Here is a 27,578-nt window from a genome sequence, read left to right on the forward strand (position 1 = left end):
AGAGATTCACTAATACAAGGAAGGCCATCTGTTTATGGGACCACCAAATAATCAGTACTTGGCTTTTCAAGTTGAGATCAAGAAAACAAAACTCCCCGCCCGTGGACGTGGGAAAGTTGGAACGGGAGCGGAGGGCGGCGCGGGGCCCAGGCCTCCGCCCACTGGCGCTAGGGACCTGGCTCCGCGGAGGAGTTGCGGACTTGGGACCGGGAAGTCGGGTGCGGAGACCGGGGAGCGGACAGCGGCTCGCGAGAATTACCATGAGGACCTGACCCTTCCCGTGGTCAAAGCCGAGACCCCGCCAACACCCCCGTTTCGTTTCAAGTTACCTAGCGCCTCTCGCTTTCACGAGGCTCAGAAACACCGACTCCGACAATGAAGTAAGGTTCCTTTACTTCATTGTTGGTGGGAATGTAAACTTGTTCAACCACTTTGGAAAGCAGTATGGAGGTTCCTCAAAAGACTTCACATAGATCTCCCCTATGATCCAGCAATCCCACTTTTGGGCATTTACCCAAATGTTTGCAAACAAGACCACACTAAAGCTACCAGCACAACTATGTTTATTGCAGCATTATTTACCATAGCTAAGATATGGAACCAACCCAGATGCCCCTCAGTAGATGAATGGATCAAGAAAATGTGGTATATATACACAATGGAATTCTATGCCTCCATCAGAAAGAACGACATTTCCCCATTTGTTAGGAAATGGAAAGGTTTGGAAAAAATTATATTAAGTGAAGTAAGCCAGGCCCAAAGAAACATAGGTTCCCATGGTTTCCCTTATTTGCAATATCTAGTATAGGTATGAGTCAAGCGGAAAAGGTCAGATAATGTGATGTTAGGAAAATGAACCCTTAAATATGTATTTTAATGTTTTCGTTTCTTTCATGCATGTGTTTCTAACGCATTTATAAGATTATTTCTTTGTTGCTTTGTATGTCCCTCCCCCACAGTGTAACCCCCGCTTTCACTATATTTGATGTCAGTATAACATGTGGAGGAGATGGGGACAAACAAGTCGTTTAAGGATTCAGGTGGACCTGTTGCAACAATGAGAAGTACAAAATGTCATGTCAAAACCAGCTTTACAATGTCGGTGTGGGGGGGGGAGGGGGGTATAATTGGGTGGGGGGAGGGGGGAGGCTGGGAAGGGAGGTGAAGGGTAAACAAAGGAGGAGGCTGCAATGCTTGGTAAGAAATGTATGCATTATCCTGCCCATGTAATTGTAGCCCCTCTGTACAGTATGTTCTCAAATAAAATAAAATAAAATTAAAAAAAAAAAAAAAAGAAACACCGACTCCGGAGTTGTTTGAGCGAAGATTTACCCACGTGCAACCCGTCCGTTCTCTAAGTGAAAAAAAATCAGCGTGCAGCCCTGCTTTGGCATGGAGAGGTGAGGCTATTAAAGCCAGAAAGCCTGAGATGCAAGGATGGGTCCGAGGCTGGAGGGAGGCTATTCACACAGGCTACCCCCGATTGAAGCGCCAGTACCGAGACCCTTGACCTCCAGCAAGCCTAGAGTTTGCCCTGTGTAGCTTAGCCTTGTGACCCTAACGATAAAAGCAAAGCTTAAGTTGGTGTTAAATGCCTGCAGTGTTTATCAACTTACACTGTCTCAGGGAAACCACGCTGAGACATGTAAATGTAGCTTTAAGTTCTGTATGTTCAGTCTGTGGGAGCTTAAACAGGACAGTCTAGAAGATGACAGGCACGTATTAACTTAAATGATGAGGATATAAAATTTTTGAGTTAAAGTGACAGAAAGAGAATGTGATATAGAAAGAAATTGAGAAGGAACTTGCAGGGGTGTGCGAAGGTGACCTGAACCGTAGTTGAAATGGAAAGTCAGTGCAGAGCTTCGCATTTGGTGGGATGCTCCAGTTCATCTTGTTCAAAACCCGTACAAAGCAATGAAATAGAGAGATAGCATGCTTGCTTGCTTTCTTGTTCCATAGACAACTAAACAGGAAGTTAGAACCCTGAAAAGCTAGAAAGGAAAAGATGCATTAGTGCAGTACGTGGTCCTGGTAGGCTCAGATGCACCCCTGTTTGGGGAATGTATATGAAGCCTGGAGTTTTGGGGAAAGGGGGAATGAAGGGTGCACTTATGAAGTGGTTTCAGTCACTGGATTGAAGAGTTACTAGGAGGATCTAAAGTCAAATCATGGGCAGGCGAGTGAGCTGTGTTTATTTTGGAATCATTACAAAGTACTTGCTTGTAAAAATACACCAGTTGTTTGTAAAACTGTTAAAGATGTGACTGGTCAGATGTGAGTGTATATGTGCAAACAGATGCAGTTCATTGCTATTTTATCAACTAAAATGCTTTCACCAACTTCAGAGGCAGCAGCATGGTTCCGTGTCAAGTGACTTAGCTACTTAGGGCCAAAGGATGTCAGTAAAGGGTAGAAGGCTCTCTGAGTGAAAAAGTAAGCATTTGTGGCTTTGTCTACCTTGTGCATAAAGATATATATTTTTGTGAAGATTAAAATATATCAAGACGGAAGCTTGTCTAGATAGCTATAACAGGGGATGATTTCATCATATTTATTAAATGAGCTTAGCTAAAATGCAGTATTCCTGCAGACTCTACAGTGATCCCAAATCCATGAAAACCTATTGGAGAGCTGTATAAACTGAGAGGGTCTGCCCTCTCCATCCTGCCATGCACTTTTGAATAACAGTAGTCTCTGAGTGGTCTTTTGGAATATATTTTAAACACTTCTACTAAACGTCTAGGAGTTTCTCTCAGTTTCAAGATTCATGCATTTGAGTTAGTGTCATAGGCTTCCTTACTCTGAAGATACAAACACGAGGACTTGTTTATGACATGGTATTTTTTAGGCGACTGTAAGACTCTGATACTATGTTACATGAAGTTCTCAGCACTTTAGAGCAGGAAAGACCAGTCGGAAGCTCAAACGAGTGGAAACCCAGTGGAGGCCTATTTTCTGAGCATTTGTGATCAATAATTCTACATTAGAGGCTAATATATTTTAAAAAGTAATGAAGTATATAAACTGCTATACTTAAGACTTAGGATTAAAAACTGTGAACTGTTTCCCATCTTGTTTCATGTAATTTCTGAATAATTCCAATTTATGCTGCTTAGTTATGATAAATAGAATATAATAGATTTCTAATTTTTTCAGGCACTTGAAAGATTTTTGTAAATAATTTTCATTTATAATTAATAAATTGCAGTGTTTCTATATGGTGAAATGAGAATTTTTAAGCCAGTGTAGAGTGTGTGTATGTATATACATATATATACATATATATACATATATATACACACAGTGTATATACATATATATGTATATACACACATTTCATATATACTTTTTATATTAAAATTAATTCACGTATTTTGTAAAATTTAATCAAACTTCTTTTAAGACAATCTAGTCTACAATATTTGCATAAGATAGACATAGAACACTTCATCCTTATCAAACTCATAATGAACTTTTCTTTTTTTAAAATATTAGTGTATATTCATCATACAAAGGAGTTTCAGGCTGTACTTCCATACACGTATATACTGTAGTCTGGTAAAATTCAAATTTATCACTTATAAGTCTCTTGAGAAATTATAGTCATGTTCTTCTCCCACGTGATCCTTAGGCTGCAGTTCTTTGTGATTTCTATCATTTTTCAATAATTTAAAATGTTTCATTAGTCACATTTGACAACAAAGGCGTAAAACATTTTTTCCTGTTTTTTCTTTTGGTGTTCACTTAAAATTCATAATGGCCTAAAGAACTTTCTGTCCTGAGTTACAATTTTCATTTATTTCCACCAATATATTTATTTTACCAAATCCATGAGGATTCCCATATTTCCTTTACACATCTCCATTCCAGACACTTCACACGTCAAACAGTTGAGCTCTTGCTAGCAAAGAAGAGACTATTTATGTGCTCTTTTCTGCCAGCACGGCTTATAATTCTTGGTGCTAGGAAATATGAGCTGACGGAAGGGTTAAGCATTGACTGAAGTGAACATTATTTAACAACTTGCTGTGTAATTTTGGATTAGTCACTGAATTTTTTTTACATGATTTAAAAGTAATAGCTTTGGTTTACTTGTGATAATATACAAAATAAACCTATTTTTAATGAGAAAAATGACCAGATTGAACACATCAAAATATTTAAGTCTCTGATATAAAAATATTCAGTACGAGGGCTTGAACTCAGAGCATATACTTGCTTGCCTTCCATGTTATAGTGGCACTCTACCACTTGAACCTTGCCTCTAGTCTGTGTTTTTGCTAGTTATTTTAAACTTCTCTGCCCTTGAAATGCTATGCTCTGGATCTCGGTTCCTGAGTAGTTAGGATTACAGTTGTGTCTAATTTCTCATTCAATAATCTAAGCTTAAATTACATAAGGCATAATTCTGAAGGTAGTTATGGAAGAGAATATTTATATTTTAGAACAGGAAGTTTTGAAAATATTCCTGTGCATGAGATCTGTTAGTCAAGCAGTTTTCTTTGATAGACATTTCTTACAAACCTGCTGTATGTGATAGCATTTGCTATCACACTTTTTCCTTTACTGTGACATGAACAGGTCACTCCTCCTTTCCCTCAGTTTATTAATCTCAATTAATAGAGTTAAAGTAAATGTAACTAAATGTTTTCTGGGTTTTGATGAGAAGCAGCATTCTAAGGGTCCAGGGCCGAATCTAGGATAAACCCTACCAGCCTGATAAAAAGAAAACAGACCACATACGTGGCAGATGGGTAATGACAAAATAGATTTGTGGGACAGGTCAGCCGGCTCAGTGACTTCTTGTGTGTTTCCTGTACTAACTCCGTGACCTTCTCGAGGCTTACTTCTCTCTGTGGATGACAGTAGCTCTGCCTATTTCGGAAAGGAGACAGACAGTAGGTCTGAAAACCAAAACTCTTCCTTAATTTCTCTGCGCATAGATGTTGTATTTTTGTGTGAATATACATGGGTCTTCTCACTCTAATATTCCAAATACAAAGACAATGTCCCTCTTGCCAGAACTCAGGATACTCACCTATGCTTGCTGGTAACTGAATGCTTTCTTTCTATTTGGGTTTTTAATTTTTCCTGGTCTTTATTTTATGTGCATATCTTACATGTGATTATCTCTTTTTTGGTCATTTTTTCCCTTAAAAAAGAAGTCTTTATTTTTCCTTTACAAAGTTATTTGATCACAGATTCTATTTTAAAAGTATTCTTTTATGACAGTAAAATGATCTAGACCACTTGAATATTTTACTCATGTATTTTTTTTCCACTTTAACATGTTTTACTCTTTTAAAAAACTCATCTTTTAGGCTGGGAAGGTGGCTCAGTGGTAGAGCGCCTGCCTTGCATGCATGAGGCCCAGCACCACATAAGCAGAAAGAAAAAAGCCGGAAGTGGCGCTGTGGCTCAAGTGGTAGAGCACTAGCCTTGAGCTGAAGAGCTGAGGGACAGCGCCCAGGCCCAGAGTTCAGGCCTCACAACCGGATCCAAAAAAGAAAAAAAAAAAAACTCATCTTTTAGAAGTAGTCGATGCTGCCGGTAAGGTATACAATGCTTATTTGTGAAAATAAACTGAACTTAAGATCTTTTAGAAAGTGTTGGATTTTTAGAGCAAAAATTAAAATGATTTCTTCTCAGTGTATGGACATTTTATAGTTGTTTTTTCCATTAAGTGCTACTTATATTTTTTTCTGATTTTTCTGTGTTTTTGCTTTTATCTTGGCTACTTGAGCAACACGCATTTTGAAGCAAATACATTTTATTGTTTACTTTGGTGAATCATGTCACACCAAATAGTATGTCCTTCATGTCTATGCAAGCTATTAACCTGTTCTTCAAATACTTATCTACTGATTTTCATAGTGTTGCAGAAGGTAAAAGAGAAAGAAGTACCCAAAACAAGTCTTGCATGAGAATGAGCTCCATTAAAAAGAAAAACGTGATTAGATTCCCCTGAGTGTGGGGATGTCTGACAAAGAGGAGGAAAGAAAAGTCCGCAACCAAAAAAGCAGACTGAAACCATCTAGTTTAGTTGTCCAGTGAGGACATGATCAAGCACATATCCAGATCCTATCCCAAGGTACTAAAACAATCCCTGGAGTTGATGTGTTGCTGAAACAAAGCTATCTTTTCTGAATGGACTTTTGTTGTAAGAGGTGTGAAGTGCCAGGGACCCCAAATTAGCAGGTTGTTGCTGGAGTATTGATGTATAGGAAAGAAATGATGTAGTGTTCTCATTTATCATTCTTACTGCTCCCTTAGACTTTCTGTGTGATCAAATGTCTACTACGTTATAGAACTTAACAGATGTTATGAAAAAGTTAAAAGAATTACCAGGATGGGGCTGAGATGTAGCTCAGTGGCAAAGTGCTTGCCTAGCAAGTGCAATGTCCTGGGTTCGATCCCCAGTACCAAAAAAGAAAAAAAAGACAAAAACTACAGTTAAAGAATTATCAGGATGTATTTTTGCTCTGAACCACCAGTTTCAAATGTTAATTTTTATTTGGTTACTGCTTGCATTTGACTATTGGTTGTCTATCCCACACTGATTGCATTTTTACAGAAGCAATTATTTTATCATTCAATTTTTTTTCTCTCTACTCATTAGAAGAATTCAGTATTTTTTAAATTTGATAAGGAGGAAAGAAAATACAAATAAAAACATGTATCTTCTGGTTAATCTTTTTCTCTGAGTAGCATAGACATGATTTAGGGACTGATGTGTAGACAGGCACTGTTTTGTGTAATATAATCATCATAACTGTTCTCCTAACCTTTCTCCTATTATGGGCTTGATGATTCTGTGTGGTTTAAGAACTCCACCTGGCCTTTTAGGAGCAATGGAGGCTCCTCAGCGATTGCAGCAGTTCCTGTGCTTGCGATGGAGGCCCAGGGCTGCCAGGCTTTGAGTATGTTTCCATCACTTCTGCACACATGCCTTCTGATCTGTTTATTCTGCTCCAAACAATATTCTCAGGTATTTTCATGTTTTTCCTGCCAGGAGATCAAACATGTTTTGGTCATTTTAATCAATTACCTGGAGTTTTTTAAAGTTAAATCATCTTAATTTAAATTGTCTCAATGCACAACACTCCAAATAACATAATGACAGAAGGGTGCTGACAGTGAGAACTGCGCAGGAGGTGTCCCCTCAGTGCCACAGAGACGGGGGCTCTCAAGAAGTCAGTCCCTCCTGGAACTGGGCAAAGCAGGCTGAGGGATTGGACTTAACTTGACAGTGAGGATGAAATGAATGAATGGTGTGAGTTGTCTTTTCCTCGTTGAAATGAAGGAAAGTTGTATATACAAGAAGAAATTGTGAAGAAATTTATTGTTAATTTATTTAAAGTTTAAGATGCATCGACTAGATAAATTTTGCAACATTTAAATTTTTATCACACTTTACACTGTAACACTGCTAGATACAAACCAAGAACAGAACCCAACAGTTACTTAGCTCTGTGGAAATACAGGTGGTTGGTTTTGTTTTCATTGTATTCATCATTTAATATTTCCCAACACTTCCAAAAAAGTTAAAACTTTTACACACAAAATCTAGGACATATATTACTTGGTCATCTATCTTCAAATAAGACAAATGGAAAAGTTGTGACCAAAGATGTATCCTAGTGTATGTTTTGGTTCACCCTGGTTGGACATCACAAACAGCATTGTGAAACAAAAATTTTCCTTTTGTAACTGAAATAAGTCACAACCCTAGTTCTTTCTTATCACATTATTTTAATTCAAAACTTAGCAAAATAGGTAAACAGTCATATTTATCTGATACTAATATTATCTTAAATAATTCATTAGAAAACTGAATAATAGATACTTCTTGTTTTGTTACAAACATACAAATAATTAATCAACTAATCTTTTGGGTTAAAAGACTTTTAAATCAAACCTGATAACCATTTTCTTTTTTGCATTGTATACATAAACTTATTTGTTAAATGACAAAAATTCAATGCATAACCTAAAAATTAAGGAACTTGAACAAAATGTGTGGTTTGGGAGAGGTGGATGAGAAGGTTAAAAGGGGTGACATTGATCAAGAAGCACTGTAGTCATAAACTTCTCTGTTGAATGGCATTTTTTTGTTTTCATAAAAAATAAAGGATTATTCTGTCTGGAATATTTTCCTACAACTAGATTAAAAATAGACATGTTTAATTCTGTGTTGTAAGTTCATCTGCTAACATGAGTAATAATAATGTAGTGTAAGTAAAGATTTAAGGAAAACTTAGTTTGTGGAGGGGAAGGAAAAAAAACAAATCATTTAACTAGGGATACAGGTGGACCCATTGCAAAATAAGATGTACAAGTCGTTATGTCGAAAAACGAACTTAACAACTTTGGTGGGGGTGGAGGGAGGACCAGGTGGGGGGAGGGGAGGAATATGGGAAGGGATGGAAAGGGGAAACAAAGAGGAGGCAACAATGCTTGATAAGAAATGTACTCGTCTGTACAGTATGTTCTCAAATAAAATAAAATAATATTAAAAAAAAAAGAAATGTACTCGTTATCTTGCCCATGTAATTGTAACTCCTCTGTACGATATTCTCACAAGAAAAAAGAAAAAGAAAAACTTAGAAAGCTTCTTACAGAGAATTTGATTGTAATAATCTAATAATCATCAGTAGGTTGATCTTTCATAGTAATTGACTCTTAAGGATTTTATTAAAAAGTAGCCAAAAGATTCAATGCTGAATGAAGTCTGGGGGGAAGGAATGGCGCCTATGCAGAGGCACTGGGTTTAGAACAGTGATGAAATTCTACCTGCAGCACAGAATGGAGAATGTGGGTGGTGGGGAGATGGGGGCTGCATCTACCAGTAAGCCCAGCTTGGATTGCATCTTCTTTATGGGCAGAGTAGCTTTAGCTGAGGGGGTTAGGGAGTGGGAGTGGGCTCTGGAGAGAGTGTGGGACAGGATAAACCTTGATGAACGGCTTTCTCTTCAGTACAGACTTATCTTGCCTCCTGCTGTCGCTAAAGGCAGTCAGGCGTTCCTAAAACTTCAGTCTCTCCCATAGACCCAGGGCCACATGTGCAGCCTTCTCCCCTAGCCGCCCTGGCGTGGTTTTACCTCAGCGTTCCGCAGCCCGGGTTCCAGGTCGCAGCTGCCCTTACCCTGCTTTCTTTCTCCCAGTAACAGCCTGCAAGCAGGCTTCTTTGTGCGCCTTGGTTCCTGACCTAGAAGGGGTAGCGCCTCTCGCTTGTGTTGGGTAGCATGGGGTAAGAATTTAACTGGTTATTCTTGAATTTCTTTTGCAGTAAACCAATTTTATAATCTTTAAATTAAAACAAAAAAAAACATCTAAAAGGTGTTTTCCAGCTTCTTAGGTCACTGGCTGTTTTTTGTCTGGGAGCATGCTATTACTTCCTTTGGTCCTCTTCTCTTCTCTTTATCATTTTTATCACCATGCCAGTTCCTTGGAACAAGAGCTCTGGTTTTTCTAGTTTTTTTTTTCTTATATGGTACTGAGGAATCGAACCCAGGGCCTTATGCATGCAAGGCAAGCGCTCTACCACTGAGCCACCTTCCCAGCGAGCTCTGGTTTTTCAATAGGAAATGCTAGCGAGCTGCAGAAAGGACCGGTGTTCTTATTCCCTCCCCCCCCCCACTTAAAAACTCATGCTGCTATTCATTGTATTTTATCTGCTTCCATAGAAAACATTAAAAATAAAAATGAAATTTAAGACTTCAAAGGGAAACAGTGTGCAGGTGGCAGATGCAGAGACAGTAGCTGGGCCACAAGCATTCCAGAGTTCCCCATTGACATGACACATTCTGGTGTTCTGTAGGCCTAGCTGCTTAGCAGGATAGGTGGGCAGATAACTACTTACCCCTGAGCACCAAATCCAGACACAGAAAACTTAGGACTGCCTTCATATTGGGGTCTTTGTGTTAAGAAATGGATGGCCCAAATGAATCAGCAATATCCCATGAAACATGTATGGTTTTCCCAAACTTCCAGGAGGAAGTTTGGTTCTGCAAAGACAATTCACATTACAAAAAATGTTTCAAATCCCAGAGTATGTAGAAAACATGTTTTTAGGGCTCAAATAAATTCCATATATCCATATTGATTATTCTCAGAGGGATGGGAGGATGGCTATAGAGGAGGACATCCGTACCATCTGTTTGGTTTCACAGATCTAAGGCTCTAATGAAAACACTTATGTGGGTGTTTCCAGTAGCAGAAATGGGATGGGCATTTGGACACTTGGGGCTATTTTTCCTTACATGCCATATAAAGGGGGAAAGACATTGGAGGAAATGGCAGAAGTTATAGACTGATACAGTTTGAAAGAGGAAAATACCATCTGCCTGCCAGGACCAAAGCCATTCCTACTGTTTTGTTTTTGTTTTGCTGTAAAGCGATGAAACTGTTCAGAGGCTGAAAGCATATCTGAGAGTGTAGGGAAAACTGTGGAACTAAAGATTCATAAAACTACACATTGGAAATACACTTCATTACATGTAAGACAAATTTTCATACTCCAGATATTTGGTAAAATTTGTCATACATTAGTCTAAGTTTTCTACAAAACTCAAGGTTTAAAAGTTTACAAACAAACTAAAAATCTACAGGGATAAAAATAACCAAAGAAGTATTGACTTTGTACAAAAATAAAACATAAAAAAGAATAGAGTTCAATCTAGCCCAGGCTGTTTGCTATTTACAATATACACAGCAAGATGATAGTCTTACAGTATCCATTATTTAAGTGTTTTGCTGACACTTATACTAAATTGCATGTTTAGGTATGTATTCACTGATCTTTTGAAATTAAATAAAAAGGATGATTACAAATTCTATGTGCTTTGTATCAACATTTCCCTAGTCATATCATTTTAAAAGTGATGTGGTACTGTAGAGTTTCAAAAAATTTATCAGTTCAGTATCTTTACCATTTTCAGGCTTAAAGTATTTTTGGGTTTTACTATATTTATCTTATTGGCAACCACTACTATCATTATCATCATCATCTTTAACTTGGAAGATGAACTAAATCTCTAAAGAGAAAGAAATGAAATGTTACTAAGTGTGAGCTACTCTCCTCAAATCAAGTACTGTATTTCTCACTTATCCAATGAGAACACAGAAAAGGTAAGATTATGAACCTCTCGGGGTCTTGAATATCCAGTGTGACAAATTATATTTCACAAAGTATTTTTTTACTATCAAAAGACATTTTAAAGGTATTTTCTCTATTTCAGGATCTCCCTGTATAATTTATGTATTTGAAACAGTGTTTCTGTTCAGTATGTCACTTCTCCAAGGTCTTCAACTCCTTCACTTTAAAAAAATATTTCCCGCCTTTCCACTTCGCTAGCCTTTTTTCTTCTGACACAATATGTATGTATTCAAATTACAAGTTTTAAAGCTTTAGCCTTCTTGTCGTCATCTTGTTCGTACTCAAGGTACCACTCTCATCTACCCTTCACCGCAGGCCTATCTGCTTACCCATCATCCCTTGACTGGGCGTCCACCACAGGCATAAGCCATGGCACAGCTGAGCAGTCAGTGGATGTGGGCTCGAGAAGCCTTTGGTGGTAGTTCTTTCCAAAATGATTGCCCTCAGAAAATGTGCTTTTATTAAGTTTATTCACTCCATTCATTTATCACTCAGAGCCTCACATCTGTAAGCAGGTATTCCTCCTATAAATGGGTGTGAGTTGAGATATTTGTGCTGAATTTTTGCTGTAATCAAAAAAAGCAAAATAATAAATAGCACCCCTACTTTCAGAATTCAGCACAAAGAGAGGTCCTAGTGACAGTGTGGAAAGTACAGTGGATATTTATACATGAAGATTTCATAATTTAATTTGGAAGAGTCCGCTAGATAATTTAATCATTATTTGTGTGTGGCACTAAGGTTTGAGCTAAGAAGGAGCTCCCTACCATGTCTTCCACACTACTGACCTGTTGTGCTTTAGTTATTTTTCAGATAGATCTGGCATTTTCACTCAAGCTGTCCTACTGATTTCTACCTACCAGATGGCTGGGATGGCAGGCGTATACAACCATACCTGGCCTGGATAATATCTCCTTCTCAACATGCATACCCCTCTTTCAAATATACCAGTTTTAATTTTTATTTAATTTATTAAATACACAATGCCTGAACACTCACATTGTGCATATACAATGAGTAAGTAATAAACACAGACTTACAATGGAAGAATACTTAATGACCAGCTTTGATACTGGAGGAGCTCGTGCTGAAAGCATGTGTGTATGTAGAGAGTGTGTCTTTTAATGTGAGGACATTGTGGTTGCAGTGATAAAATACAAATTGTAAATTGTATAAGATAGATTTTTTCAGTCTTTTAAGAGCTTCTAGCCTAGGTATATAAAATTAAGTTACATCAATTTACAGTAATTAATACAGGAAAAGCAAACCAAGGTGAACATAAAAATAACTTGTTATTAATAGGATCAACTGTTCAGCTTTTGAGTGTATGAAATTTTACCCTAATAATTGAATTTGATATTCAAAATGCCTTAAAAGTGACAAAATCCATGGCCCATAGTGACATTTTCTTAGCTCACTAAACAGTTGCACAAGGACCCTGGCACATGTGCATGCATTTTGCAGTTCCAGGTGCATTGTAAACAGTTGTTTTCTGCTTCAATAGTACTTGAAAGAGCACAGCGTACATGTCTAGATTGAGTTAACCTTACTTAACATGAAGATGGGCTACGCACCCTTGCGAAGGCCTTGAGTAGTCTCTCCCCACGTTGGTTGACAGGGCTTCCTGTCATCACAGCTGAGCCTTAAGGGGAAAGATAGCAAGTCAGACAGTAGCAGCATTTTTCAGGTAAAATGCAAGGTGACCCAAATACCAAATGAACACACAATTTACAATCTGTCTACATAGGCTCAGGCACCACTGTATAGTACCTAAGACAGGACAAGAGAATCTACAAAGGGAAGTCTTAGACCCAGCTGGTATTGCAGCTCAGTGGTTTATCCATCATTCCAGAGAGGTGTAAGGTGCTCCCTCCAACTCTGAAGACAAAAAAACACCCAAAAAACAAAAAAAAATCAATCCTGAAAAGATTTTATATCCATTGGTTCAGTAATTATCTCATACTAAGCCTACATAATCAAAATCTGACTGGGATCCTGCTTTAAGAATCTTCATACTGATTAGACATAAATGTCAATATGTTGCATAAATTACTAAATAGGAGATGGCTACAAATGAGTCCTATCTTGCAGTGTGTGCGTTTATCATCATCTTTGTAAGTTTTAATGCAGCTCATGAATCGAGTTGTCAACTCTCAGGGATTCTGTGTTCAGCAGCTTCATTGTGGCAAAGCAGTTCTGACCAGTGAGTGATAGACTATGAAACTCCATATCATTTTAGATAAGAACTCAAGAGGAATTTAATTCACTGGAATGAGTCCAGTCATTGTGGCATTAGTTACATCATAAGCCCACGTCTTGGGCAAAGTGGAATGTTCTGCCACAATTCATGAGATGTGGTCATCCTGCCATTTCCATGGTTTGCTTTTAATGGCAAAGCTGAACTAAAAAGCCATGGCGATGTCCTCTGACCACACTAATAATTTCAGCTGGAGTGATGAGTCGGATGAGTCGTTTAATGTTCTGTTGGAGGCTCTGCTGTTTTCTCCAGCAATTCTCTCCACCTTGGCAAAAGAGATTTGGGAAAGTCAGGGTAGCAGGTGACATGCCTGTTCTGTGCAGGCAGCCGCAACCTAATGAAGAGCAGTAGGGCAGGGGGTACTTCACTGGACCCAAAATTCAGTGTTTTAGTCCATGCCTTTGACATCTGAATTTTTTGGTAATTGGCTTGTAATGGATTTAAATGTTTAAGGTGACCTAAGTGGCCAGTTTCTTCTCTGTGTTTGCAGATTCACCTGAGCTAGGTAGAGAAGTTAAAGCAGAAAAGTTTTCAATTTTTTAAATAAAGCAGATAAAGACTGAAAATAACTTTCTGAAACTAACTTTCTATATTTTGTAACATCTCTATAACTGATTATTTTTACATTTAAAAAAGAAGAAAAGAACTTTCTTGTTCTATTTTATTTCCTAAGAATGGATGATTGTGTGAGCCCAGTGGATGGTGACAGTATTTTGCCACGATTTTTTTCCTCTGATAACAAACTTTTTGTTTTATAGCAAACAGCCATTAATTTAAAACTTGTAAATTGGAAATCTGGGTCCATTGTAGTAGAGTTGGTAGAAATACATTCTTTGAGAATGTGATTACCTCATAATTCTTAAGTGTTGAGAATTACATCCAAGCAAAGTGGTTCTTTGAGGAAATGCATTGATTGACAGTTTATGAGAAAGTAAAACAGAAAGAGAACCTGAGAATATGTGCATTAGATAATACAAGTTGAAAAAATAGAGCATTTTATGCATATTTTATGTAAGAGGATGAAGATATAAATAAATAAATGTACAATGAATTATTTGAAATATGTGAACTCTCTTTTCTGGATGAGAAATCCATATTTCATGAATCCATGTTTTCCTGACTTCTAATCTTTAATCATATTTTTTTTGAGTTTCTGCTTCAACCCCACAAGTCCAGTTCATCCTCCTTCCATAAAACATTGTGACTTCTACAGGCTGGGAAGGTGGCTCATTGGTAGAGTGCTTGCCTCACATGCATTAGTCCCTCAGTTTGATTCCCCAGCACCATATAAGCAGAAAAAAGCTGGAAGTGGTATTGTGGCTGAAGAACTGAGGGACAGCGCCCAGGCCCAGAGTTCAAGCCTCTTGACCAAAAAAAACCAAAAACATTCTGACTTCTAAATCATTTTTGTAAATCAAACCTAAAACAACATAAGTAGGTTTAGAGTTAGTCACTGATTACAGCTCTTCCCAGACGGTGGCTTTCACCAGCCCTTTGGTGGTGGATGTCTGGCTCTCCGGGTAACACCCGCCCTTCCCTTTTTCTTCCTGGGCGGTTTTGCCCCTGTCTGCACCCCTGCTTTGCCCGAAGACTTCTCAGCACTCACTGCAAAGCCGTCCTGCCCAGCCAGGGCCTTCTCCTGGCCGGCTGCCCGTCCTCACCCAGCACCTCCCGCTGGCCGCACCTCCTGCCCAACCTGAGCTTCCTGTGCAGTGTTTTCTCCTACCTCAGGGAGCAATTTCACCCTGGGCAGCACTCTCTGAAGCCAAAAACCTAGGTGCAAATCCAGATTTGCCCACAAAAATCAGGGCGTGTCCTCTCATCTGCCCAACAGGGATGAGACTGATTCCAGCTCATGGGAAGTTCATGTAGGAGGACATGCACTCCAGCCACGTGGCCTCCAGGCCTGGGTCAGAGCCTGCATCCTCGTGCGCGTCCAGTGACTGCTGGCGGCGCTGCCAGAGTGGCGGGGCCCTGGGTGCACCAGGGACCTGTCTGGCTGCTTGGGAGGCGCTGCTCCCCTGTCTCCAGGCCCCTGTACCCCTGCCACCTGGGCTCTCTGCACCAGCCTTCCCCTCCTTTCCCTGGAGGCCTAGCACCACTTCCCTCCCGTGCCGTGTTCTCCCTGCACTGGACGCTTGGGGCCTTCCTTCATAGCATCACACTACGAGCTCCCAACCACCTTCCCGGGCCTTCCCCACACCTCCCTCACCTGGGACACACTTCTCTTCCCTGGATGTGTGCAAGGTGTGTCGCGACCGCCTCGACCCGCAAGGATGACCCGACAACAGGTTCTTCTTTCAGGCGGTTTATTCAGGACCTTTTACAACATCTTCTCTCTCACTTCTTCTGCCCGCTTCTTCCTGCTTCTCTTTCCCTCCGCGCCCCCCCCCCTCCAGTTATAAGCCTCCTGGATGGCCAATCCCGAAGCGCCACATGGCATATAGGGATAGGGCTGCAAACACGGAAGCAAACTAGGAGCCAAGTCATAGCCTATAAGTTGTTTTTTACAGAGAGCACTCGTACCGGGAAAACCGAAGGCAGGAGCCCTGCTGTCTTTGGTCGCCGCTCCCGCAGCTCTCCACAAGGTGGGCGTGGCCTCAGGTTTCGGGATGGGGTTTTGCATTCTGCGTCAGTGAGGAAGGGCGGTAGAAGCTCTTCTGTGCCTCTGAGTCCTGTCTCACAAATCCCGGTTAGGAACGTTTCCCTTGTTCCTGTACTAAGCACGATCATTAGCATGAGATAAATAGGTGTTAAATTAGGAAGTGAGCCTCAGGTGAGAACCAGCGGGTGCTCTGGCTTTGAGTGTGGCAGCTTCCATCAGCGGCTTCTGTTTCTTCATTCTGAGAACTTTACTCACTGAGCAGCCTCCAGCGTTGATACCCCTGCCCAGCCCCCTCCTCTCGCGGCTCCCTGGTAGCCTTCCATTGGTCTGTGGAGGCAATTTGCACACCAACCTTACTAGGCCTCTGCTGCATGGTTGCACATGCCTGACCGTTTAGGACAGGATTTTTTAGTTCTTTTTTGTCTTTTTTATTGTGCTGGTTCTGGGGCTTGAGCTTGGGGCCTAGGTGCTGTCCCTGAGCTCTTTTCCTCAAGGCCAGTGCTCTATACACTTGAGGCACAGCTCCAGTTCCTGCTCTTTGGGGTTTATTGGAGATAACAGTCTTCACTTTTACTGGCTGGGCTGTCTTTGAACTGTGATCCTCAGATCTCAGCTTCCTGAGTAGCTAGGACTACAGGTGTGAACCCCTGGCACCTAGCAAATTTTTGAATTCTTAAGAATAAACAACAGTCATTGGAAGAATCAAAGGTATATGGTATTGCCAAAAGAGCAACAGGCTTGTGAAAAAATAATCTATGTTATAATTAAGATGTAGCTCATAACCAAATGATTTCATTTTACCAGAAAAAAAGGCTTTATTTTTTTATTGTGAAAATACTGTATAGAGGGGTTACAATTACATGGACAAGATAATGAGTACATTTCTTGTCAAGCAATGTGCCTCCTTTTTTTCCCCTTCCCAACTGCCCCCCCCAAAGTTGTAAACTTTGTTTTTCGACATAACGATTATGATTTGTACATCTCACTGTTGCAATGGGTCCACCTGTATTTCTATTTAAACAATTTGTTTTTTCCCTTCCCCTCCATAATTATACCAACATCAAATACAGTAAAAGAAGGGGTTATACAGTGGGGGAGAGACATACAAAGCAACAAAGAAATTATCTTACAAATATGTTAGAAACAATTGCATGAAAGAAAAACCATTTGAGTCCTTATCTTGGGGTTCATTTCACCTAACATCAACTTATCCGACCTTTTCTGCTTGTCTCAGACATATACTAATTATTGCAAATAAGGGAAACCATGGGACCTATGTTTCTTTGGTCCTGGCTTACTTCACTTAATATAACTTTTTCCATGCCTTTCCATTTCCTAACAAATGGGGCAATGCCATTCTTTCTGATGGAGTCATAGTTAAATGAATTAGAATGCAAAAAAAACCATAGAAAGAATCAACAAAACAGAGTTGGTTCTTCGAAAAAATTAACAAAATTGACAGACTCTTAGCAAATCTTATCAGAAAAAGAAGAGAACACACCAAATTAAATAAACTCAGAGATGAGAATGGAAACATCACCACGGAAACAACCAAGATTCAGAACATTATAAGGGAATACTTCTCAAAACTTTATGCTAATAAGTTTGAGAACCTGGCAGAAATGGACCTTTTCCTAGCAAATATTGACATGGTAAAACTAAACCAAGATGAGTTAAACCATCTTAACAGGCCCATATCAAGGCTTGAAATAGAAACAGCAATAAGAGACCTCCCAGCTAAGAAAAGTCCAGGACCAGATAGTTTTGCAGTGGAATTCTACAAGGCCTTCAAAGCAGAGTTCACACCAATACTCCTCCAACTCTTCAATGAAATTGAAAGAGAAAGTTCACTACCGAACTCATTCTATGAAGCCATCATAACCCTTATCCCAAAACCAGGCAGGGACTCATTAAAGAAAGAGAACTATAGACTCATTCCTTTGATGAACACTGATGCAAAACTTCTCAACAAAATTTTGGCCAATTGCCTTCAACAATTCATCCAAAAAAAAATCATACACCACGATCAAACAGGATTCATTTCAGGGATGCAAAGCTGGTTCAATATATGCAAATCAATTAATATAATTCATCACATCAACAAGAGCAAGAATAAGACCTACATGGCTATCTCAATAGATGCAGAAAAAGCATTTGACAAGATCCAACACCCCTTTATGATGAAGGTTCTGTAAAAATTAGGACTCCATGGAATATTCCTCAATACAATAAAGGCTGTATATGACAAACCCTACAGCCAGCATTATACTCAATGGTGAAAAACTAAAGCCATTTCCTCTTAACTCAGGAACAAGACAAGGATGTCCACTCTCTCCACTTCTCTTCAATCTAGTATTAGAATGCCTAGCTACAGCAATAAGACAAGATGCAGACATAAAGGGGATCCAAATAGGGAAAGAAGAAATAAAACTCTCCCTCTTTGCAGATGACATGATCTTGTATTTAAAGAATCCCATAGACTCCACTCCCAAATTACTCAAGCTGATTCAAAACTTTGGCAAAGTAGCAGGTTATAAAATTAACCCCCAAAAATCAATGGCTTTTCTGTATGCCAACAATGAGAAAAGTGTGGCTGAAATTAGGAATGTAACTCCATTTGTAATAGCCCCTCAAAAAATAAAATACCTAGTAATTAACCAAAGAAGTGAAAGACCTCTATGATGAAAACTTTAAAATCTTGAAAAAGGAAATCCAAACAGAATTTAGAAAATGGCAAAACCTCCCATGCTCCTGGATTGGAAAGATTAACATCGTGAAAATGGCAATACTTCCCAAGGCTATCTACAAATTCAACGCGATACCTATCAAAATTCCAACCTCATTTTTCAAGGAAATAGAAGAGGCAATCCAAAAATTCATATGGAACAATAAAAGACCCCAAATAGCAAAAACGCTCCTCAACGGAAAGAACACTGCTGGAGGAATATCAATACCAAATTTCAAACTCTACTATAAAGCCATAGTAATCAAAACAGCTTGGTATTGGCATAAGAACAGACCTCAGGACCAATGGAATAGAATTGAAAACCCACAAATGAACCTACAGACCTATAACCAACTAATCTTGGATAAGGGAGCTAAAATAATAGAATGGAAGAAAGACAGCCTCTTCAGTAAATGGTGCTGGCAAAATTGGTTAACTAATTGTAGAAAACTAAAACTAGATCCTTATATATCACTGTGCACCAGAATCAACTCCAAATGGATCAAAGACCTCGGAGTCAAAGCAGACACTCTGATGTGTCTGCTTACAGGATGGAATAGGAGAAACCCTAGGCCTCGTTGGCTCAGGCCGAAATTTTCTTAGTAGAGACCCAGAAACCCAACAAATCAAAAAAAGGTTGGACAAATGGGATTGCATGAAGTTGCAGAGCTTCTGCATGGCAAAGGACATAGCTAGCAAGATCAATAGAAAGCCCACAGATTGGGAAAAGATCTTCACTAGCCATACAACAGACAAGGGTCTCATATCTAAAATATACTTGGAGCTCAAAAAATTAAATCCCCCAACAACAAATCTTCAAAGAAACAACTTCCCAATAAATAAGTGGGCTAAAGACTTGAAGAGAAACTTCTCTGAAGAAGAAAGAAGGATGGCCAACAGACACATGAAGAAATGTTCAACCTCTCTAGCCATAAAAGAAATGCAAATCAAAACAACATTGAGATACCACCTCACCTCAGCTAGAATGGCTATAATCAAGAACTCTAACAACAACAGATGCTGGAGGCGATGTGGACAGAAGGGAACCTTACTGCATTGTTGGTGGGAATGTAAACTTGTTCAACCACTTTGGAAAGCAGTATGGAGGTTCCTCAAAAGACTTCACATAGAGCTCCCCTATGACCCAGCAATCCCACTTTTGGGCATTTACCCAAATGTTTACAAACAAGACCACACTAAAGCTACCAGCACAACTATGTTCATTGCAGCATTATTTACCATAGCTAAGATCTGGAACCAACCCAGATGCCCCTCAGTAGATGAATGGATCAAGAAAATGTGGTATATATACACAATGGAATTCTATGCCTCCATCAGAAAGAATGACATTTCCCCATTTGTTAGGAAATGGAAAAACTTGGAAAAAATTATATTAAGTGAAGTAAGCCAAGCCCAAAGAAACAAAGGTCCCATGGTTTCCCTTATTTGCAATATCTAGTATATGTATGAGTCAAGCAGGAAAGGTCAGATAATGTGAGGTTAGGAAAATGAACCCTTAGATGTGTATTTTAATGTTTTTTTCTTTCATGCATTTGTTTTTAACTCATTTATAAGGTTATTTCTTTGTAGCTTTGTATGTCCCTCCCCCACAGTACAACCCCTGCTTTCACTATATTTGATGTCGGTATAATTTGTGGAGGAGATGGGGAAAAACAAGTCGGTTAAGCATACAGGTGGACCCGTTGCAACTATGAGAAGTACAAGATGTCATGTCAAAAACGAACTTTACAACTTTTGTGGGGGGGGGTGTTAGCGGGCGGGGGTGGATTGGGGGGGCGGGGAGAGGCTGAGAAGGGATGTGAAGGGTAAACAAAGGAGGAGGCTGCAATGCTTGATAAGAAATGTACTCATTATCTTGCCCATGTAATTGTAACCTCTCTGTACAATATGTTCACAAAAAATAAAAATTTAAAATTTAAAAAAAAAAAAGAATTGCACAAATTTGCTGGGTGCCGGTGACTCACGTCTGTAATCCTAGCTACTCAGGAGGCTGAGATCTGATGATCATGGTTCAAAGCCAACCACTCAGAAAACCAGAAGTGGCACAGTGGCTCAGGTAGTAGAGCACTAGCTGAAGAGCTAAGGGATAGTGCTCAGGCCCAGAGTTCAAACCTCATGACCAACCGAAAAAAAATAATTTCACAAATTTTTCTACCCAGGCTGGTTTCAAACTTCAGCTTTCAGTCTCCTGAGTAGTTAAAATGACAGGCATGAGCCAACAATGCCCGGCAGAAGTAAAATATTTAACTTAAGTTGAGCATTACCGTTTTAAGGCAAACTCTATGCGTTCCTTACATTTCAGTCTTTTTTTTAATGGATAGATGAATTATTTTATTTTTTTTTTATTGTGAAAATAGTGTACAGAGGGGTTACAATTACATGGGCAAGATAATGAGTACATTTCTTATCAAGCATTGTGGCCTCCTCCTTTGTTTCCCCTTCCCATCCCTTCCCATCCTCCCCCCACATTTCAGTCTTAAAGGAGCTGAAATCATTTCTGCTGAGCCAGCTGTCACCACCTTCACTGACAGCCATGGCAACTTAATGGACTTGCCTCTAATTGCAGAAGGTTGCACTGGATTCTCCTTCCCACTGCTGGACGGCAAGCTGCTCATCCCAAATTGTCATTTACCAAAACCCTGTTGTATTATTAGCATGCTTTTCATACCCAAACCAATCATTCTGTCTTATGGTGCCTCTCCTTAGCCATTCAAAAAAGCTCTGAAATAGTCCTTTACTGCTATCATAAGGAAGTTTATAAGGAAGCTAATTTCTCCTTCTGTTTTCAGATAAATGAACTGAGACAGGTTTAATGGTTTCTAAAATAACTAGAAGGTAGCTGGCATCAGAGAAAAAATACAATTTTTTATTTTTTTCAGATCTGAGGATTGAGAGCCTTTAGGAAGTGCTAGAATTCAACTACATCCCAAAGCCCATGATTCTATTTGTGCATGTGTGTGTGTGTGTGTGTGTGTGTGTGTGTGTGTGTGTGTGTGCTCACATGCTGCTTGAACTCAGGGCCTTGCCGCCTTGTTATTCTTTTCTACTGGTGCTCTACCATTTGAGTCACAGCTTCACTTCTGTCTTTTTTTTTTTACATATATGCTTTTCATTGTTATTGTTAAGGTGATAGAGAGAGAGGGGTTACAGTTATGTAAGTCAGGAAATGAATACATTTCTTTTTGAACAGTGTCACCTCTTCCCTCATTTTCTGTTTTTCCCTCCCATCTCCCTTTCCCTTATTTTTGTCTTTTGCTGGTTAGAGATAAGACTCTCTTCTTCAATTTGTCCACCAGGGTTGGCTTTGAACCAAGATCCTCAGAGCACATACTCCTGAGTAGCTAGGATTACAGGCAGGAGACATCAGGACCTGGCTTCATGATTGAGATTTTAAACCCTGGGCTTTCCTGCAGAATATAGAAAAAAGAAAAGATGCAATTTCTGATACTTCACCTGCTTGATGACACATAGATTTCTTTGTTAAAGAATGAATCTCAAACAACAAATAATGCAGATTAATAGCGTAAGCAGGTATGTGTTTGGGATCAGTATATTAGAATTACAACCATGTTCTAAGATTTAAAGCAATTTCCCCCCACCTTGGTCAGCCATGGGGCCTGAACTCTGGGCCTGGGTGTGTCACTCAGCTCTTTAGCTCAAGGCTAGTGCTCTACCACTTGAGCCAGAGCAGCACTTCTGGCTTTCTCTGCTTTTGTGGTACTGAGGAATGGAACCCAGGGCCTCATGCTTGCAAGGAAAGCAATCTACCATGGAGCCACCTTCCCAACCCCAATTTAAAGCAATCTTAAACTTAGTTGAATTTTGCTTTAAAGGCAACTAAATATCTTTATGGGTGGAAACTAATCTCTCTAAGGCAACTCATCTTCTATTCAACCAGATATAAAATAGTTAATGACTGCTGAACATACAACTCAGCCATGTCTTTCACTAAAATCACACATTTAAGTGGTTGCAGCTATGGATGAATGATTAAATCAGCTACCACTAAAATAATAACCTGGTCAGGTGCTGATTGCTCATGTCTCTTATCCTAGCTACTCAAAGGGCTGAGATCTGAGGGCTGAGGTCTAAAATCAGCATGGGCAGACAAACTGAGCAATTCTTATCTCCAATTAACTAACAAAAAGTACCATCCTTGAGAGAAAAAGTTGAACAAGAACACTGTAAGGCTCTGAGTTCAAGTTCTAATACCAACAGACAGACACACAAATCAAGCTAAGCTCCTTAAGTCATAAAAATATTTACAGAAGGATCTGGGAAATACTCCCCTAAGAATATGTATAAGAAATAATCTGAACAACCAGGCCTTGCTCAATTTCCCCTAGTCCATCAGCATTAGATCATAGCTACAGTGTACACTTGTATTCTGCCTGTACACATTGGCCTGTTTCTCATGGTCTTCATTTCTGAAGGCTCCCATGTCATCTAAAATGTACACTAAATAATGCTATATACTTTTCTCATGTTAAATCTGTGTTCTGTTAGCACTGTCAGTCATAAGCTTAAGGTTGAATAAGGAAAGCAATCTTTTCTCCCATTCAAAAGCAATATGTAGCTGAACATGGTAGTGAATGTCTGTAGTTCTAGCACTTGGAAATGAGAGTAATTTTGGATAGACTCTGGAACACAAAATTTTTTTCCAGATGGAGTTCCAGGAAGATGGCGGAGGAGAAGCTGGAATCTGAACAAGCTCTCGCATAGAAAGCAGTTTTAGAGTTCCAGTGAACAGTCCTAAGCCAGAGAATCACACCAAGTGTGCCATCACAGAACAGAGAGTTAGTCAAGAGAGGGGAAGCCAAGGAGACACATCTGAGCGCCTGCCAGCAGCTGCCGCTGCGGTGGCAGGGTCGCGGCGGCGACCACCGCCGCGGGGTCATACCTGAGACACAGAGAGTCCGGGACGAAGGAGCCAGACACAGCGGACGAGCAGATTCTACTCAACACCAACAAGAACCAACAAGGAACAGACATCTTCATCCTGCAGTTTGCAGACCAGAGACGACCCAGGATCCAAGACTCGGCGTGAGTACAAGCCCGACGTCCTCACTCCTTCACAGGGAGCAGAGGAGGGAAGGCCACCCCTCCCCCCCCCCAGCACCGGTGATCTCCATCTTGGATACCGACAAAGCTCGGAGGAGCTGCTAGCTCCAGCTCAGGCCTTGGAATAAAACGAGTCATTTAGCAGGTCACAAGAACTTAACGGTGAAGTGACCTGCCATACTCAGCTCCATCCAGGGAAAAGTCACCCAGCTCAGGCGCCAGCCATTGGAGTGGCTTTCCCCACTGGGTAACCAGAGCCAGAGGCTGCCCCTCCCTCTAGCAGCCACCACAATCAATTGAAAAACCGAAACCCTGAGAATGGCTCCAGGCTGGGCGCTGTGAGTTTTATCACAAAATAGCCCCAGGGAAAAGCTACTGTTTGTTGAAAGGCCTCAACTCTACCCAGAACCTAGCCTCATCACTGCATCCTCCCCTTTTGTGATTCTCAAAGCTGATCACCCTCCCAGAAAACTAACCTGGGAGGGGGATCTCAAAATCTTGGGTAAAGCAGAGCATTTTTCTGCCTCTTCCAACAAACTGACTTAAGAAACCAATCAAACCACAGGACCTCAAGCTGACCAGAGACTCCAACAAGAGGCTGGCTACAGATAAAAGGGAGATACAGGATTCTTCCCACCACCCCCACCCCCCCAAAAAAATCAAAGGACTTTTTTTTCTTCTTCTTTTCTTTTTTTTGTTTGTTTTTTGTTTTTTGTTACCTTATATATATATATATAAATTTTTTTCTCTTCTAAAACTTTTATTAATATTTAATTTTTGCCTCTTCTGAAAAAATAATTGTTTTCCAGTAACTTTTTTTTTCTCCTTTTATAATTTTTATTTTAGGAATATGTGAATGAGCGTTTTCCTTTCTTTTCTTGTCTTCTTTCTCTTTTTCTTTCTTCCTTAATCATCTTTTTGTTTTTTGTCTAGCTCTACTGAACTTCTGATCTTTTCTTCTCCCTTTCCCATCCTTAAAGTTTTTCACATCTCCTCTATGTCCCTCCCTTTCTCTCAACATATTCACATTCCTCTCTAAATAGATGGTCTTTTAATCTCTATAATAACATTAATTTTTATGTTTCTTTTTTTTTTCTGGTCTCTTTTCATTCCCCTTTCCGTCTCTTCCTTTTCTCTCTCTCTCTCTACTTGCATCCTACCAAACCCATTTCCTGCATTGTGATTAGGACATACTTAACTCTCCCTGTGCCTCCCCACACCAATCTATTCCTATTTCTTACCCACATCTCTCCCTAATCCTAATAATTTCTGGTTTTCCAAATTCTTTTCCGCAGTTCGAAGTCCTTTAACATATAGTTGTTTGATGTTGAATAGATGTATCTGTTGAACTAGATTGTATCTGTAGACTATTGACTGTACAAATGCAAACTTTGGTTGATGGTTGCCTTAAGATAGTGTTCTAGCACAAAACTGGTGCTATCTTCATATCAAATGGGCAGAGTAAGCTGGAAAAACACAAGAAAAATGGCAAATTCGGGTATCTCAATTCCCAATCCTGATAATCAGGGATTAGAACAGATAAAGAATAATCCAGAGGAGAGTTCCCAAATAGCTCTACAAACACTACTAGCAAACATGATAAATGAGAAGTTTGACAATGTACAAAGGACTCTGTATGAGCGTGATAGGAAGAGAGAGGAGGCATCCCAAAAGTTTATACAGGAATATCATAAGCGTGAGGAAGCTACTCAAAAACTGATACAGGATTTGCGTGAACAACTTGAGAATACTCAAAGAGAAAGGGAGGAATGGCGTGAGCAGGCTGAGAACACTCAAAGAGAACTGCAGGAATCCCACGAACGGGAAGAAAGAGAACTGCAGGAATCCCACAGACGGGAGGAAGCTAATCAAAGAGTAATTCAGGAATTGAGAGACCAGGTAGAGAATACACAAAGATCACTAAAGGCATTCATGGAATCCATTAACAAAGAGCTGAAGGAAGTCAGGGAGACCACAAAGGGAATGCTGAATGGAACCCAACAGAAGGAATGGGAGTCCAAAGAAACCATAACCAATCAACTAAGTGATTTGAGAACAAACACTGAACACCAAATTAAGGAAGTAAAGAAATTCATACAAGACCTAAAACAGAGCTTCAACAAAGAACTTGAAGCCATCAAAGCTGACCAATTAGAAGGAAAAGAGATAAAAAACAAAGTAGAGAGTCTTGACAGCAGGTTAGACCATGCAGAAGATCGAATCTCAGGGATTGAAGACAGCCTAGATATTATAGAGAAAGAACATACAACCATCCAAGACAAGTCCAAGAAATATGATAGGTCTATCCAACACCTGGAAGACACCATCAGAAGGCCCAATCTAAGGATAATGGGTGTAGAGGAGCACCTAGAAAGAGAAGTTAATGGTCTAGGAAATTTGTTTAACAGGATCCTAGCAGAGAACTTCCCAAACATACAAAAAGATAGGCCTATTCAGATACAAGAAGCTTTTAGAACTCCAAATAGACCAGACCAGAATAGGACATCCCACCATCACATTATAATCCACACAGGATCAACTCAGACCAAGGAAAAGATCCTTAAAGCTGTCAAGGAGAAAAGGTTAATCACCTATAAAGGGAAACCAATTAGAATCACCTCAGATTTCTCAGCAGAGACAATCAAAGCAAGAAGAGCCTGGAATGATGTATGCCATGCCCTAAAAACAAACAACTATCAACCAAGAATACTGTACCCAGCTAAACTCTCCTTCATAACTGAAGGCCAAATAAAAACCTTCCATAGCAAAGAAAAATTGAAACAATACATCTCCACCAAACCAGCCCTACAAAAGATTCTTAAAGATGTCCTACACATAGAAAACCAACAAGACCGCAACAAAGGCCAAGAAACTGCACCCAAACTGAGAATCCAAGAACCTTAGGAAGAACCCAGTTTTCACAGCTCCCAAGAAGGTGGATAACATGGCAGGAACTCCCAAATATCTCTCAGTCCTATCTCTTAACGTTAACGGACTGAACTCTCCAATTAAGCGACATAGACTGTCTAGTTGGATTAAAAAACAAGACCCTTCTATCTGCTGCCTGCAGGAGTCACATCTTGCCCATAAAAACAAACACATTTTCAAGGTTAAAGGCTGGAACAAAATCTACCAAGCAAACGGCCCTCATAAATAGGCGGGAGTTGCAATCCTAATATCAGATAAAATAGACTTCAAATTAAAATTCATGAGAAGAGATAAAGAAGGTCGCTACATACTAATTAAAGGATCTCTCCTTCAGGAGGATATTACAATTCTAAATATCTATTCGCCAAAAAATGGAGCACCCAAATTTATCAAAGAAACACTACTTTCCCTCAAATCCCATATAGATCCAAAGACAATAATTGTTGGGGATTTTAACACACCACTCTCCCCACTAGATAGATCAACTCGGCAAAAACTCAACAGAGAAACCGCAGATCTAAACAGCTGCATAGATCAACTAGACTTAACAGATATTTACCGAACATTTCACCCAGCAGCATCAGAATACACCTTCTCAGCAGCACATGGAACGTTTTCTAAAGTAGACCACATTTTAGGCCACAAAGCAAACTTGTCTAAATTCAGAAACATTGAAGTTATACCTTGCATTCTCTCTGACCACAAGGGAATAAAATTAGAACTCAACACCAAAAGCCACCAAAGAAAGTCCGGTATCACATGGAGGCTGAACAACACACTGCTGAATCATGAGTGGGTCATGGAAGAGATTAGAAAGGAA

At 39.7% G+C, this 27,578-nt stretch overlaps 1 protein-coding gene and 1 long non-coding RNA gene across 2 annotated transcripts in view; both read right to left on the reverse strand.

Annotated features, from left to right (window-relative positions):
• Positions 1 to 6,474: 6,474 nt before the first annotated feature.
• Positions 6,475 to 15,784, reverse strand: LOC138836105 (uncharacterized). Its single transcript, XR_011374903.1, has 3 exons — positions 15,631 to 15,784; positions 12,736 to 12,803; positions 6,475 to 7,008 (listed from the first exon to the last, which is right to left on the reverse strand). It is a non-coding gene; the product is annotated as an uncharacterized lncRNA (long non-coding RNA).
• A 5,928-nt stretch (positions 15,785 to 21,712) lies between these two features.
• Stk38l (serine/threonine kinase 38 like) overlaps positions 21,713 to 27,578 on the reverse strand; it is a 143,285-nt gene continuing 137,419 nt past the window's right edge. The window contains exon 15 of the mRNA XM_070037967.1: positions 21,713 to 22,176. Coding sequence (XP_069894068.1) covers positions 22,160 to 22,176 — 17 coding nt within the window. The 3' untranslated portion in view covers positions 21,713 to 22,159. The remainder of the gene's footprint in view (positions 22,177 to 27,578) is intronic.

This window comes from Dipodomys merriami, unplaced genomic scaffold, assembly GCF_024711535.1.
Source record: "Dipodomys merriami isolate MVZ:Mamm:240054 unplaced genomic scaffold, mDipMer1.0.p SCAF_10, whole genome shotgun sequence".
Taxonomy (NCBI): Eukaryota; Metazoa; Chordata; class Mammalia; order Rodentia; family Heteromyidae; genus Dipodomys; species Dipodomys merriami.